General features: G+C 43.1%; 1 protein-coding gene across 1 annotated transcript; it reads left to right on the forward strand.

The window, feature by feature from the left end:
* Window positions 1-1,649: 1,649 nt before the first annotated feature.
* LOC106645468 (venom acid phosphatase Acph-1-like) lies at window positions 1,650-4,850 on the forward strand. Its single transcript, XM_089596858.1, has 6 exons — window positions 1,650-1,757; window positions 1,823-1,927; window positions 2,001-2,266; window positions 3,291-3,453; window positions 3,531-3,863; window positions 3,925-4,850. The coding sequence occupies exons 1-6, from the start codon at window positions 1,650-1,652 to the stop codon at window positions 4,201-4,203; spliced, it is 1,254 nt and encodes a 417-aa protein (XP_089452984.1). The 3' UTR covers window positions 4,204-4,850.
* Window positions 4,851-15,691: the final 10,841 nt, after the last annotated feature.

Below are 15,691 nucleotides of genomic sequence, written 5' to 3' on the forward strand. Positions count from 1 at the left end.
TAATCAACACACGGTGCAATTGTATGTGGGTGTACTTTGAGTTTCTGCCTTTTTAAGGAGAAACGGGCGAGGGGAAGTGAGTTCGGTGCCGAGCGTCACTTAATCCGTTGGTTAAACGTGAAATCGATAGTACAAGTAGGTGTACTTGCCAACGAGCCTTCAATACTTCCGCCACCCCTTAATCCCCGCCCCTTTTTTTTTTTAATTTACGTGTAGAGTATAACGCGAGGTACCCAAAAAAAAAAAAAAAACTATGGAGTGGAAAATTCGTATTACGAGCACGGAGGCGCGCCTTTTTCGTTTACACAAGTGTGTGCATATCCTACCAATGAGAAGAGTGTCGCTCTTTGACAATAAAAGCAGAGACGAGGAAGTCGTTTGGGATTGATGGTTGGGAACGGTACCCATCTCTTGCGAGTGAAATTTTTCGTGCCTTTTTCGCGTCAGTTATTCACAGTCGTCGAATTCATTTGGAACCATTTGACCAAAAGTGCCATTTAGTACTATCTTTGAAAATAATATTTTTCCTCCCTCGTGGCGTTTTTCTTTGGACGTTTGCCGTGCCCTCGGTAAGTAATCCAGCGCTTCCGTGACGAACATTACCAGTGCGTTTACAGTGCAAGTGTTTGCAAGCATTAGATCGGAAGGGGGTATTATAATTATAGGTGGTCGAGAAAAATACCAAAGTGCTTTCTTTTCATACACAAATATATATGCAGGTTCAAGAAAATTTTGCTTTTCAAAATATCTGACAGTATTTTATGGTGCATTATTATTATGCCGATGACGTATTGTTTTGTTCGTACATTGTTATATCAAGTATTTATACCGAGAGAAAAAAAATAATAAAAATTACTGTTCTACAATGATAATCTGGTACTATTCGGTCGTCTAGAGACTTTTTATTATTTAAACAATGATCTTTATCGTTTGGAACAATAATTTTTGTTTTAAGTACAGTGAAAATACTTACTGTATGTAAAATAGAAATTACTGTCCAGCAATGAAATGGTAAAAATTTGGTTAGCCAAAGTAAAAAGTTCTTAGCCACCAGATTACCATTTTGGCACAGTAATTTTTATTATTTTTTATCTCTCAGTGTATAAACGGCACAGTTTATCCAATGAATATACACATAGTAAACAATAAATATATCAACTCGCTGTGTACACTTGTTTCGTCTCGGACCATTTTTACGGATGAAACCAATAAAATAATCCAAAAGACACGCGCGAACTCGTTAAATCTGAAAACACGCGATAACTCGAAACAAAAAGAAAAAAAAATCAATCAAATCACATTTGTCTCGGATGCTTCCAATTATCATCCAGCCCCTGCCACGCGCTGTATATTACATCACCGTGTCCTTCAATCCGACGGCACCGCAATAGCTTCAACACTATACTCTATCTAATTTCGAAAGAGTCAAAGCCACTTGAACCAATGAAAAAACCCGATCGTTGCAAGCACGCGCGAGGACGATTCAAAAGAAACGGCCGCTTCCAATTGACCGCTACACCGCTCATTTTTTTTTTTTTTTTTTTTCTAACTTTCTTATCTCTTCCTACACGTTACGTTGGCCGCGTCGGACGATCGCGTATAAATAGAGAGCCAACTCGGGAAGGTATCCTAGGAAAGTGCGCCTCGCGATGGTAACGACGGTGGTGTGCCTTGGTCTTTTGTTCGGCGCCACGGTGGCCCAGAGGGACGAGAGCTCCGCCGTTCCACGGGGGCTCAAACTGGACCTCGTTCAGGCCGTAAGTGCGGGCGCGTGTGTTTCGGATCGACTCGCGTATTTCACCTGGTGACGTTGGTTTCCAAGTTTTTCAGGCACGGCGAGAGGACGAGCTTGCCGATAGAGTACGCCTCGTACCCGTACCTCGACGCATCGGTGTACGAGCCCTACGGATTCGGCCAGCTGACCAACGTGAGTATACACCAGCCGATGAATACAGCCTTGTCGTTGTTTTCTCAAAAAAAAAAAACTTGGCGCGTCCCAGAGGGGTAAGGAGCAGATGTACAACGTGGGCCGGATGCTGCGGAAGCGGTACGACGGCCACTTGAGCGAGAAGTACGTCTCGGAGGAGGTGTACGCGTACTCGAGCGCGGACGATCGGACGAAAACGTCCCTCCAGTTGGTCCTGGCCGGGCTTTACCCGCCAACTCCGGGTTTCGTCTGGAACCCAAACTTGGAGTGGATACCCCTTCCGTTTCGCTACACTCCCAGGGAGGTCGACGTGCTCATGAAATCCTACGAGAGTAAAGAGTAAGTCTTTACTTTTGTTTTTTTGTCAAAACTCTGTGTTTTTGTCAAAACTGATTTGTCAAACTTTTAAAATAATTCGAGTTATCGGTTCTTCATGGATTAACTTACATTTTCCCGGGCCAACTGAATAAGTGATGTAAAAAAACTCGTTGCTACAGCAGAAATTGTTGATTTAAGGTGCGGAAATCATGGAAGAATACCGTACTTAGTAATTTTCAGCGTAAGTATGTGGCTTTTACGGATAAATAATCAAAGTCCTTCGTATAGTATGCATACGTACGGTATGTGCAACTTACGTCACATTTTGGCTGTTCTAAGAGAGAGAGAGCGAGAAACTTTTTACTGCAATATACAAGGATATATAAGGGTAATGTGTATTATATTGGACTCCAATATCCACACTTTAGAAAAATTTATACAGGGGTGTAAAATATAGGCACTGATGTCGGGCCTATGCCGTAGGAGAGCGTTCACCTCTTGCAGATATCAAAATTCGTCACCTAACGCTAACTTACTTTAGTTAAAATCCCTGCAATTGTAGTCCAAGTCTTGTTTCCTACAAAAATGAACTCGATTCAAATTTTTCAATGTCAATTTTAAACGGAAAAAAAAGAACTAATCATGTTACTTTTGGTTGGGATCATTGTTATGTTGCTATAACTGCACAAAGTACCGCAATGCTCTGTTTAAGTAATAAAAATGTACTACTCGATGACAACTAATTGGCAAGCAGGCATGGCATACATGTCCTTTTGGTTAAATACACCCTTTTGCTGAATATTCACGAATAATCTAATAAGTTCTATGTTCCCGGCCTAACCGAATAACTCTCCAAAAGCGACAATATTAAAGTATTGTGTTAGTGCTTAACTTTAGTCACAGCAAGAAACGCGCAGTTTCTGCACTGTCGAAAAGCAGCTTTTCAATCGTTAAAGCCGTTTTTCTCGAAAATTACAAAAATGGAGTAAATCGGTTGACGTATATACTCTACTCGATAAATAAACGTTGATTATACAACACGCAGGTGCGACCAGATGCTTCAACAAGTGCGAAGAGGGCCAGAGTATGTGAGAGCCGTGTCCAAGCACTCGGGCGTATTCGACTTGATGAGGAACAAGACGAACATGCTCGTGTCGTATCACTGTCCAAACCCGGTGATCGGTATGTTCAATCTGCTTCAAATCAACGTGAGTCAAAACACACGCGCACTCGGTTTGAGCACGAAAGGGGCATTTGGTGGAGACCGTTTATTGGCTTCTCGTAGGAAAAATTAGGCCTGCCGTTGCCGGAGTGGTACACCGAGGAGGTCAAAAGGGAGCACAGGAGCGCCTACGCCGAGGTGATGCGGTCAAAGGCCCACACGATCAGGCAAAGGAGACTCGACGGCGGCCCCTTGGTGAGGACCACCCTGGAGAACATGAACTTGAACGGGAGCTTGACCAATCCACGAAAGATATACCTCTACAGCGGACACGACATGACCCTGTATGGGTTTTTCAAGGCGTTGGATGTCGGCGATCACGATCACGTTGACTTTGGCACGACCATCGTACTCGAGAAGCTCCGGGACTCCCGCAATAATCGGGTTTTCGTGAGGGTAACTGTTTGTGTTATTCATATGTTTTCTCTTTGAAACAATCGGCAGATCAGGTTTGTAGTTTCTAGTGTACAGCCCGATCGAGGACAAAACGATAGCCGTGAGGGTCGGCGCTTGCGGGGAGTTTTGCCCGGCCGAGGACTACGTGAAACACATAGCCAATGTGGTGCCAACGGACGAGGAAAGGGACGTTCTTCTCAACGAGTTCAACGTGGGCAGGTTGAAGGACCTGTTCTTCGTCGACGAGATGGTCAGGAAACCATCGGCCCAGGCTCGCGAGTTTGATCCCGACGCGTGTGTGTACAAGAACAATGCCCAGAAGGATTGGAACGATGTTTAACATGTGGACATTATGGCATTGGGGCGTTTTGTGGGACGAAATCGAGGCACGCGAGTTGACGGTGTTGTTTCATTTTTAGGGGCCCTGTAATTTTGTCGGAGCAAAAAGTGTAGCCACTTATAAATCGTCTATTTTTAGTGTAAAACAAATTTTTAACTTAGCATGAGGGCTATCTGAGTTGGTCATGTGGTGTATTTGTGGATGTATGTATGTTATCAAATTTTTTGACCAACAATTGTTATCCAAAGTTGTAGATCACGATAAAATATAACTTTTTTCTATAATACGTGTTGCTCTGTAAGGCAAAATTTATGCACGAAAACAACGAGAAAAACCCGTTTTTTGCCACTTACAGAAATAAATTTAAATCCTACAACAAAGTGTTAAATACAAAAGTAGTGAAGCCCATTAAAATGAAACTTTTTTGTAAAGCAAGTTTGTCTGTAAAGTACCTTCTTAACGATTTAATCGTCAAAAATCGTTTTACACCATCTTATTTTTGTACATTACATTTTTAGACGAAATGATTGATAAAAAAGTTATAGATCTTCCAAAAATACACTTGTTTGCATTGACTGATTCCATCTATAGTGTTGTTATAATATAATAAATATCGAAAACAGTTTCAAAATGGTTAAAAAAGTGCTTTGTAGCACATAAGTTTGTTAATTAGAATAATAATTGAATTCTGTTATTTAAATAGTCACATGCAAGACAAAGTGTTTCGCATAAATTTTGTTTTGTTTGCAGACATTTGCTCTGGGAATATTTTCTAGTCAATACATAGTGCCATTTGTAATTTCAAAAGCATCAAACCATACTTGAATATTTGTTTTCTGTTTTTTGTATGGAAAAATTTTTCGTTCAGTTTCCAACTAAACGCGACGCAATTAAAAAACAATTATGATTAGATATTAGTTGTTGCAAATTTATAAGACAATCGCGCCAAAAGTGTACGTGATCAGATAGCCACGCGAAAACACTTGACGTTCGCGTGGAGTACCTCTTGGCGATAAATCCCGATATAACATTTACCCAAACGGCCCTTGAACACTATCGTTATCGGCGTTTACGCAGGCAAGACTCGCAAAAACGTCAAATGAAAGAAAATTTTACTTTTCCAAAATAATGTTTACCCTTTTGCCCCGTGTGCTTTGTTATCAGTTTACTCCGTCTTTCATCGATCGTATCGGACAGCATCGGTTGTCATTGAAGCGTAAAAGCGTAAAAAAAACTTGTACGATTACAAGACGTAGGACAGAATTGAAAATAAATTGTTTATTTTTTTTTTTGTTTTTTCAACCAAACCTTAAGTAACGTTTGTTTTCGTGCTCATAAATTTCCTACGAGTGTTAATAGACCTGGCAATCGGTCTCTCTGCATGTGGCAATAAATCATACGCCACTCTTGTACAAACACATACGTATATCGTTCAAGCGCACCGTAAACCTTCGAAAAGTAATGGACCCTCGAGAAAAAGAGTAATTAAAAATGCGCACCCACGTACATAATACACGCTCGATCGATCGGATGAAAATGACCCATCAAGAAAATGAGTTACGCCTACAACGGGGGGGGGGGGGGATGAGTCCGTTCAAGCTTGCCTCTACGTAGACAGTGCCGGCATCTTGATTACCGTGTTTGTCCATCGGCTGCCGCCCCTCCTCGCGTTGTTTCTTACCCCATAGGGAAGATAAACCCACCCCCTGGAAGAAAATAGAGAGTCCCCTCTCCGATACCCCATCCAGCCTCTCGAGCAAGCGCGAAAAGTATGTCGCTTGCAGCATGACGTATATACTTACAAGCTAGCAGTGAAGAAACAGATGGAGGAGAGAGAGAGAGAGAGAAGGAAAAAAATTTTCATCCCAGCCAAGAGCAGTAGCCAAGGGGGATGAAGGGAAACAAAAAACGAAGGAGGCCATGGCGGTGTGTGGAGGAGTGGCGTCGAATCGTCCACCCGGTCCCGACGAACTAGACCAAAACAAGGAACAACGCGCTACTCGTGCCAAGTCGGCGCATATTTCGCCTCTCCTCCATCATGTACATGTACACACACATATATGTGTTTTTATCCGTAGTGACTATTACACAATCGAGCACACGCGCGCGTGCTCCTTTTGGACTATTTTTTTTTTTTTTTTTTTTTTTTTGGCAGTTGTCTACTTGCTGCGTGTATTTTTCATACGCACCGGAGACTGGGGTTTTACCGGGTCTACTGGAGCTGCCGATGTTTTTTCACAAACAAAATCACGGAAGCAAAAACGTTGCGAATTCAAAGATGGCAAACCAACCGGATAACATGCATGATGTATTCCGTACGGGGTTCACGAGGAATCCAACTTGGCTGAGGTTCTTTATGTACATTGTAGATCAATGTGGGTTTACTTAAACTCGGAAAGAGGAGAAAGAAAAAAAGAAAACAATTTTTTTTTAGAGTATAATTTCCCCCCCCCCCAAAAAAAAAAAAGATTGCACAACAAAAATGACAACACTCGCATGTCACTCGTCGAACCTTCATTTTATCTTTAAGGGGGTGTACGTGTATATGAAAATATGCGGTCGCTCACTCGTGATCGATACCCACATATTTGTTGCGCGTACGAATCTGGTATCCCTTTCTTCTAGGGGAATAGGAAAAAAAAAAAAAAAAAAAAAAAAAAAAAAAAAAAAAAAAAAAAGTAATTGATAAAGATGTAGTTTATTATTTTTCAACAGTATATCATCGTCCAAAATATGACATTCAACTCAACTTTCGCGTGGATGTACCTTTGTCGCGTGGGGAAATTACGTCCAGAAACAAACGTCGTCCCTGGTAAAAATAAAATAAAATTAAAAAAAAGCCATCGCTGTTGTTCCACTTCGATGTCCACCTTGGCGAAAACGAGTCACGAGCCGGCATCTCCTGGCCACCCCCTGGATATTTTTTCCCTCCCCTCGACACTGACGCCCACACACGTACACACGTGTACACGTATTTATCTCTCTCTTTCTCTAGTGTACCATGTACATATATTCCACCCTCGAGTAGGTTCCACACCCCTGAAAGACCGCGAGAGAGAAAGAGGGAGCTGGAGCGCGTCAGTGGAGCCCCTCGACGGCGCCGAGGCTGAATTCGATCCGCCGGCTGTGCTGTACATGATATATATGTATACGCCTACACACACAGCACAGGGAGCACTTGTACATATTTCCCACAGCCGGTGTATGATACCACGTATACACTTGCGATCGACTCTCCGTTGTTGTTGGTGTTATCATTATATGGAATCCCACAGGGTACAACAAACACAAGTACAACATGCATCGTCCACAGCCTTTAGTATGCAGGTAACCGACGGGAGCAGGGGAGCTTGCGGGTAAATCATTTCGAGCGCTGTACGTATCCATTTGGAGGTCCTAAGGCCACGGGAGGGTAAATAATGGAGGTGGAAGAATCGATTGATCGGAAGATCAAGATGACGCGTTGACTCTCGTTGTTTTTTTGTTTTTTTTTTTTTTTTTTTCATCGCGTTTTCGTTTGGGGAAGCCAGGACGATCGGTCCCTCCCTTGACGTAAGAAGAACGCGATGAGCCCACGAGAAAGATAATCATGTTTCTCTCCGGCGCCGACTCTCCTTTTTTCAACTCCCCCCCCCTTCACCAAGTGGAGGAGGAAGAAAGCCCCCCTGTGTGCACAAATGTGGACAGACACGAAGGGGGAGGGGAAAAAAAGCTCTCACGACCCTCCGGTGCTGTGAACCACTCGAGGTGTACGCGTGAAACGCGACGGTGAGATTGGAGGAGAAAAAAAAAAGAAAAACAAACAAACAGATCTATCGGCACGACAATCGAGGGGTTTTTCGACTTTGTAAGATAATTTGTAGAGCGAGGGTGTACCTGGCTGGTGGTCTGGTTGTCGGTAACCATCGCGGCGCTGCGCCCCTGCCAACCTCTTCTTTAAGGATCGGAACGAATCACACTACACACACACACACGGGGCACTCGTGCAACACAATCACCACAACCGGAGCTTATCGCGCACTACACCCTCACGGCATGTACACCCTCGAGGATCACCCACAGGGGTTGTCAAAATGGTCGATCATGGCATATTGCACTTTTTTTTTTTTTTTTATATATATTTCAATTTTGAAGAAAAATGACCGACTTGATGTACTCGTGCGCGATGTAATGACAGCAGTGCGTATTATACGTATGATACGGATGATGGGCTGGCCGGCGCGGCACGCACCGCTCGCGGCAACCTTCTGTTCGTTTCTTCCCCGGTTGCTGCTCTCTCTCTCTCTCTCTCTCTCCTCGGCCGAGCGTGTGTAGGTTGCGCTAAGGGCGTCGAGACGCCCGTTCTACACCCCTACGTGTGTGTGTGTTGTTGTATACATATACGGGCTCCAACGCCACCACTCCACCCCCACTGACGTCCGTGTGTACGCGTCACCGCGACCCACCCTCTAGTTCCCTTTGTGTACATATATATGCACTGCACTGGTGTAGCTCTTTTTCCATGTCGGGAGGTGTAGGGGGGGAGGGGTGACTTTTTTTTTCATATCAGCACAGTGTTTTTCGGGGATTACTGTCTTAACGTCAGTGCGAATCCCTTATTCTCGTTACGTTGCAGGATATATATATATATTTTTTTTTCTATTCAGAGACGATCGATCGGCGATGTCGCGTATGTACGTGTGTGCATGCACGCGGTGAACGGCATTATGTAAATCGTACTGCCGATATTAGCATGCATATCAAGGCGGATTAAATAGCCGCACCGAGAATGAAAATTGTTGGGGTTCTTTTTTTTTCTCTTTTCTTTGGTTCTCCCTGAAATGTGCACCTATCACGCAAAAGTTGTACCCAAGTTTACCGTCATTCAAGTTACACGTGCAGATGCAAGTGAGGACATTCGTGACTTCGATTTGAAGGATGCCGAATCGTAGAATCTCTTATTAGAGCTCATAGAGATTGATAGGCGCGTGGTAGAGCTCGACTCCCCTTGGGACTAGCAATGGGTTTTTAGTTGGAAAAAAAAGTACTTACAACCACGCCTACGCGGTGATGGAAAAGGGAAAAATTATACAAGTCTAAATTTCAGCGGGTAAACTAAGTCAACTCTCTATGGGCGCATTTTTGGAGGAACAGTGGTTTAGTTAGGCGGGCGATGCGTGTTTGAACTTGATTAGCTATTCTTGGAAAAGTGTACATCCTTTACAAAATATATCAAAAGTTATCCCACAAAATTGTTCCCCATTTTAATAAAAAAAGCACATTGTTAAGCACAAAATATTTTGTTGTTGTCACGTACTACGAGGAAAACATTTTTCAACACGGAGAGTGACATTGTTTTATTTCCACGATTTACATGTTAAAATTATGTTTATATAGAAATAATAATAGCATTGTCACCCTCACTGAAAATCCGTGTTGAAAATGTACATGACATCGCGAATAAAATGAGCCCTATGTAGAGGGTGTGCTTCAAAGAAAATGTTATTTTTCATTAAAATGGGGGACAAAAACGGGATATTTTTTGCGGATTTCCTCGTATACCTATAAAGACGAGGGCTTTTACACACGCGCGCGCTCACCCCCCTGATGTGGAATACACGCAACAAAACCGGCACGCGATCGTGCTACACCGGCACACCGAGATATCGAGGGGGGTGGAAAGAAGAAGCTCGGATGGGCGCAGTCGCACGCGCCCGCGCACTTTGTTTTTATTGTATATATACACACACACATCCTGCAGAGCAAGAAGGGAGGAGTTTTTCTTTTAATTCTTTTTTTTTTCTCTCTCCCTCTCATTGTGGTTTTTTGCTTTCTCGATCGCCATGCGTGTGCTTATATTGCGCGACGACGAAACTATAGCGAGTGTGTCTTTGGAAGACATACATATACATGATGATTACGTAGCTCCCGAAAGGTTTGCGCGAGGGTAACCAAGGGGGAGTGGGTATAACCGAGGGATGGCTCGTATTTTCCTCGGCTCCGTTTGAGCGCTAATCAGATCGATCCTGGAATTTTACTCTCCCGTCGTTTATATGAAGGCTGAAGTTTCTGTGGCAATGTCGTGCAATTCTCACCTTGGGAGTTGTTTGAAATTATTATTATTTTTTTTTTTTTTCGTGCCTTGGCTGAGCGACCCGATTCTTTGAATCAAAGAACATTTCTTTACCCTCATTCCGTTAAATATTTTTGTTTAATTATTATATTTTTTTACTTATAAGAAAATATTTAACGGAATGAGGGTGAAGAAATTTTTCTTTGATTCAAAGAATTGGATCGCTCGGTGATACTTAAAAAAAAAATACCAGATCGATCGGAGTCGTATTTGGCAGGTGCGGTGAACAGGGCCCAGTGGTAACCGGAGAAAAACTGCCCACGACCCTCCGGGTTCGCTTCCGCTTACCGATCGACGTTCATTATTTTTTCACAGGCGCGACCACACGTGCGGAGAAGGGGGGGTAAAAGCTTACGTGCGTGCTCCATTTGTCTTCCCGTTTCTATTTGTCCTGTATCGAGTACACGCGCCGATCGATGTCGAATCGGCGGTTTTGACAATTGGATCCCCGACACAATCGATCCTGAAAGTGGCAATGATGAAGTTTTTAACTGATCGGTTGCTTCATTTTACAAAGAGTACCTATATGATGGAACCAGATGTGTTTACACCCATCATGTTACATGATAATAATAAAGAAAAGCCATGTCCTCCACCGCCTAAAGAATCAATCGAGCAGTTGAAAAACAAAAAAAAATGCACGGACCATCATTGTTTGTTGACGCGCACCTCACACGTGTACTCGAGCACGCCCACGCGGTTATATACCGTCAACTTCCATCACCGCCCAAATATAAACGCCAAGATTGATAAGCCCTCCTCCTCTCCTATCTCTCTTTTTCAACGCGTCTAAAAATAAATTTTGCCCCACGCGTATGTAAGTACTCCTCGCTTTGCTCTTCGTATACGTATACGTCGATACCCTTGGAGCCGATATTATATCCATCGGCCGACTCAACGCTATATAACTAAATACACACACGCGCACGTTAGCACCTATAAACAAAACGATCGAATCATCGAACTGATTAACGAGCAACTAATCGGCCCTTTTAACCCCTTATCCATCCATCCATGTCGTATACACACACCGGCCGGGCCGTCAGCTGCTGTTCTCTCTCAGACGCGCATCTTATTACGTATTTAGCTTCATCACTTATTTATTCCCTCCGCAGTCAACCCGCGAACACTATATATGAAAAAAAAAAAAAAAAACGTCCCCTCGATTGTACCTCTCTTTCTCTTACAGCTCACTGCACACGCGGCTGGTTCTCTTCAACCTATCCATATATTATACAGCCACCCATCGAGCCTCTCTGTGCGTGTTCTCGTGGTCCCTTTTGTCTCGTCCTCTGCTCGGCCCTTGGCGCCCGCTTTGTCCCCGTGATTACTCGAGGATAATGCAACTGCTATCCTCCGTCCATCAGGACTCCGCACGTATATACACATTGGGCGGCGCAAAAGAGTGGAGAGCTTTTTTTTATCAGGCGCTACGCGTATAAGGTTGAGAGGTGCGTCGACGGGCTTGTTTATTTTTTCTTCCCCCGTCTTGTGCGAGGGACGCAGAGAGTGTCGCTTTGCTCCTTCAATATATACATAATCATTTATATTTTCATCTCGTTTAATTGCGACCGATGATTTTTTTTGGGAAAAAACAACGGCACGCTATCGATTGTCCATGGATTAATTAATTAAATTAGTTGACTTCGGTCCGTGGGGAGCTGGGAAAGCGTTGGGTGTATGTGTTTTAATTACACACATTGATGTACCCCTCGCACGCAACGATACCTATACTTCCCGTTGTCGTCGTCGTATTTTCAATGCTCCGGTATTAGCGAAATCCACCGATGCACCGGTACCTACATGATGACTCACCGTCCGATTCATCTCCGCGGCCTCCGCGAATCCCCTCTTTTCGACAACGGCAGCCCTTTGCTTATACGTTCAGCGCCAGCATGTGTTGCATTTTCAAGTATACCGAGCTGGAGTGTACTCGGAGTTTACGGAGCTTTTGCAAGCTCAACAGCTGCATATATAAATATACTATATATGCATACCGATTAACCGATCGTGTGGTTTTGGGCACGTGTTGCGACAAACTCGAGCGAAACCGATCGTATACGTTAATCATTTTTTATTCAAAATTCGTCTTTTTCAAATCAGCTTTAAACATCCCTTTCCTGAGATAGAGATGCATATACCTATAATGATTCTCGTCGTAAGCTTTCCTCACCCCATACGTATAAAACTCTTGAAAGCCATTGCCTATGTGTGTGTGTGTGTGTGTGTGTGTGTACACGAGTGCCGAATCGGCATCAATATACTGTATCGGGAATGCAAAATGTAATATGCACCACCTCTCTCTCCCCGATGTTGAGAATTGCATGCTCTTCGTCCTTCCTGAATAATTCAAGGTCCCCTGACCCAGCTTCTCCCAAAATCGTCGAAAGGAGGTGGACAAAAAAAAAACACTTTTTTTCCTCCGTCTGTGAGGAAAAAAAAAAACTCCATAGATAAAATACGTCCCTGCGATAATATACTATACTATACATATATCCAAGCGTGCATGGCACACGCGCTCATGTATCTCATGCTCGCGCTCTACCGATCAATATAAGGTATATGGTACTCCGTAACAAGTGCGAGGGTGTGCGTGCATGACGCGGCGGCTTTACTACGCCACTTTTTTTTTTTTTTTTTTTTTTTTTTCGGGGAGGGTAGCTAGCTGTATAGGCTGGCTATGTCTTATCTGGAGGGGCCGACCTTGGCGAGTTTACTCGGGGCGGGATCGAGTTTGGGTTGGCCACTTGTTTACCTCTCGTGTTTTTTTTTTTTATTTCAACTCGATCGTCTGCAACTTTTATCTCGTTCGAGCTTGCGACAGTTGAACCGGCACTCGATTAATTTATCCAGCGTTACTTATTTATGTCAACTACTGTTAAAAAAAAAAACAACAATAATATCTTGGGAATGGTACATGTAAAACAGCACTCTCATCTCTGAGTCTATTGTGCACACATAAGGTTACATTACATGGGCCAAGACGCCAGGATTTTCCGTCTCCTCGGATACCTACTTTGTGTATCTCTTCCCCCCCAAACTTGCGTATGGCGTGTAGGCACATACGTGGGACGAATGCCAATATAGGGACAAACGATGCGGTCGTGGATAAAGAGGACGAAAACTATTCACCAGGAAATCGGTGGGCCAAGGGAGCGTGAAATTTCCCGAGCTGGATTTCGAGCTTTATTCGCGGGGCAGAATTTCAATTCACCGATGTTTCATTGTATACGTGTCCTTCCTCATCCTCCGCACGATTTGGAAAACAAGGTGACTGTGCGCTTATAGGTAGGTATTATCGGTGGTGAAAATAAACTAAAACAGGATAGGCCAGAGGAACTTTAGGTTGAACCTGCCTCCCCTTCCTATCGTTATCCACTCGCTAGCACAACCACCAGTCTCGCGAGATGCATACATTTTTCGGAGATGTATAGAGAAACAGAGACGAGAAAGTACCTGTTACCAGTTTTGTATTAAATGTTAAAAATGTACGAGTTAAGGGCCGATTTTTTTCTCATATTGTCCGGTATTTTTGTAGGGAGAACTTTAGAGAAGCTACTGGCTTGCTCCAACATATAATGCGCCCTGACTCAACGATTTTTGGGTCCTTTCGTTTTACCGATCTATTGATCGTTAGCTTTGACACAGGAGAGCCACGTTAATAATAACGAAAAAAACAAGTTTGAAAATTCTCTCAAAAAATAATTTAAACAACTTTAGCAGCATATGCATCACACTTTGTTACCGATTTTACCTTCAATGGACGGGCAATCGAAAAAATAGCGATACTCGCGTCATAGTTCCTTGAGGAATATTGATGTGCCGTCCAACAAGTAGTATATGCACGTATAGGTGCAAGTGTACCGGTCTCTATATCAATTTAGAATTGTTAACACTCTAGTGAAATATCGCCGGTGCCCGAGTCACGCAATCCGATCGTTGAGACTTGTTACACGTGTGCCTACGACCCATGTGAAATCTTAATTAAAATTTTTTTCAATTTAAAGCTCAAGCGCGAAAATGTACTGTAGTCACATAAGTTGAGGTAATATATATATATATATATATATATATATATATATACACATTTTTTGCAAAAAGATAATAAACAATTGCTATCTTATCTCTCGGCGATAGATAAACAAGTCTCCGCGACTGACCGATTGTTTTACAATCAATGTGAGTGTACAGCTCGCTCGGTGGGATAAAATTTAACATTGCCGTGTAAAAATCTTGAATACTTATGGTTACCAAATAAAAAAAAAAAATAACAACCTAGACGTACACAACGTCAAGCGAACGAGCCGCGGTCGGTCGTATAAGTGGCAAAGTTAAAATGAAAATAAAACCGGCTGGTTTTCTTGAATGAAACCAGCATAGCGGCGGCAAAAGCGTAAAAGCTCGCAGTGGAAACCTTCGTGAAGTATACTATTTATAACCCCCTCCGGCCAAGAGTCGCTTATTTCCCGAGACGCGCGGCGACGACCACACCGAGAACGCTTTTCGAAAACCAATTACGTACAGTTTTCTAATGGGGTTTACACTTGTACCTCGTTACGATTATATTATATTGTGTGTATTGAATATACTCGACAGCGCACCACCTTCTGTAATTGTGTACAAATTTAATGGCATATATGTATATTTATTAAGGTGGATTACAATGCACGAGTGCACACTTTTAGCTGGGCAAAAAATTACAAACGCCAAAATTGGAAGTATTTTTACTCGTACGGTGTAAATTATACCGATTAAGGGAGGAAAAACGGCATTTGTCACTTGTGCGATCACACATCTCAAAAAACGCCCTAAATACCCGATGGGGCGTTCACTTCGGAAACTACAATTATTTATACCACCGTGGAGCAACAATCGGAGATTAAGTACCCGTGCGAAAAATTTCCAAGAATTTCCAAGAGCTGCTGTTGCGGTTCGTCAATGAAATGAGAGAAAGCGCGAGATAGGGGGGGGGGGAAACCTAGAGTCACAATGACACAATTTTCCGCTGGCTAGCGGCTATTTTTGATGGAAAAGAAAAAACAGGCGCCAGAGAACAGGTCGCTACACTCGCACACGGTATTACATACATGTATCTATCTCCTTCTACCGATATGTGACGCTGCGATACGACGTGTAGCAGCAAAATTCACTTTTTTGTTGTCGTTCCTCGATCGATAGTTCGGATGGTTCCTTCGCGCTCGGCCATGTAAAAGGTAAAATAGACGAAAAAAAAAAAAAATCGGTTTGACGCACGCGAGTCGCTCTCGTCAACATCGGCACATATATTTACTTATACCGACGCACACATCAGAAGTAAAAGTACAATACACACAAGCCCGCGTCAGCTTACGTATATATATATTATATTTATAGATG

The sequence above is a fragment of the Copidosoma floridanum genome, unplaced genomic scaffold (assembly GCF_036245765.1).
Source record: "Copidosoma floridanum isolate Cflo_tuat_1 unplaced genomic scaffold, Cflo_Japanese_pri ptg000030l, whole genome shotgun sequence".
In the NCBI taxonomy this organism is placed as follows: Eukaryota; Metazoa; Arthropoda; class Insecta; order Hymenoptera; family Encyrtidae; genus Copidosoma; species Copidosoma floridanum.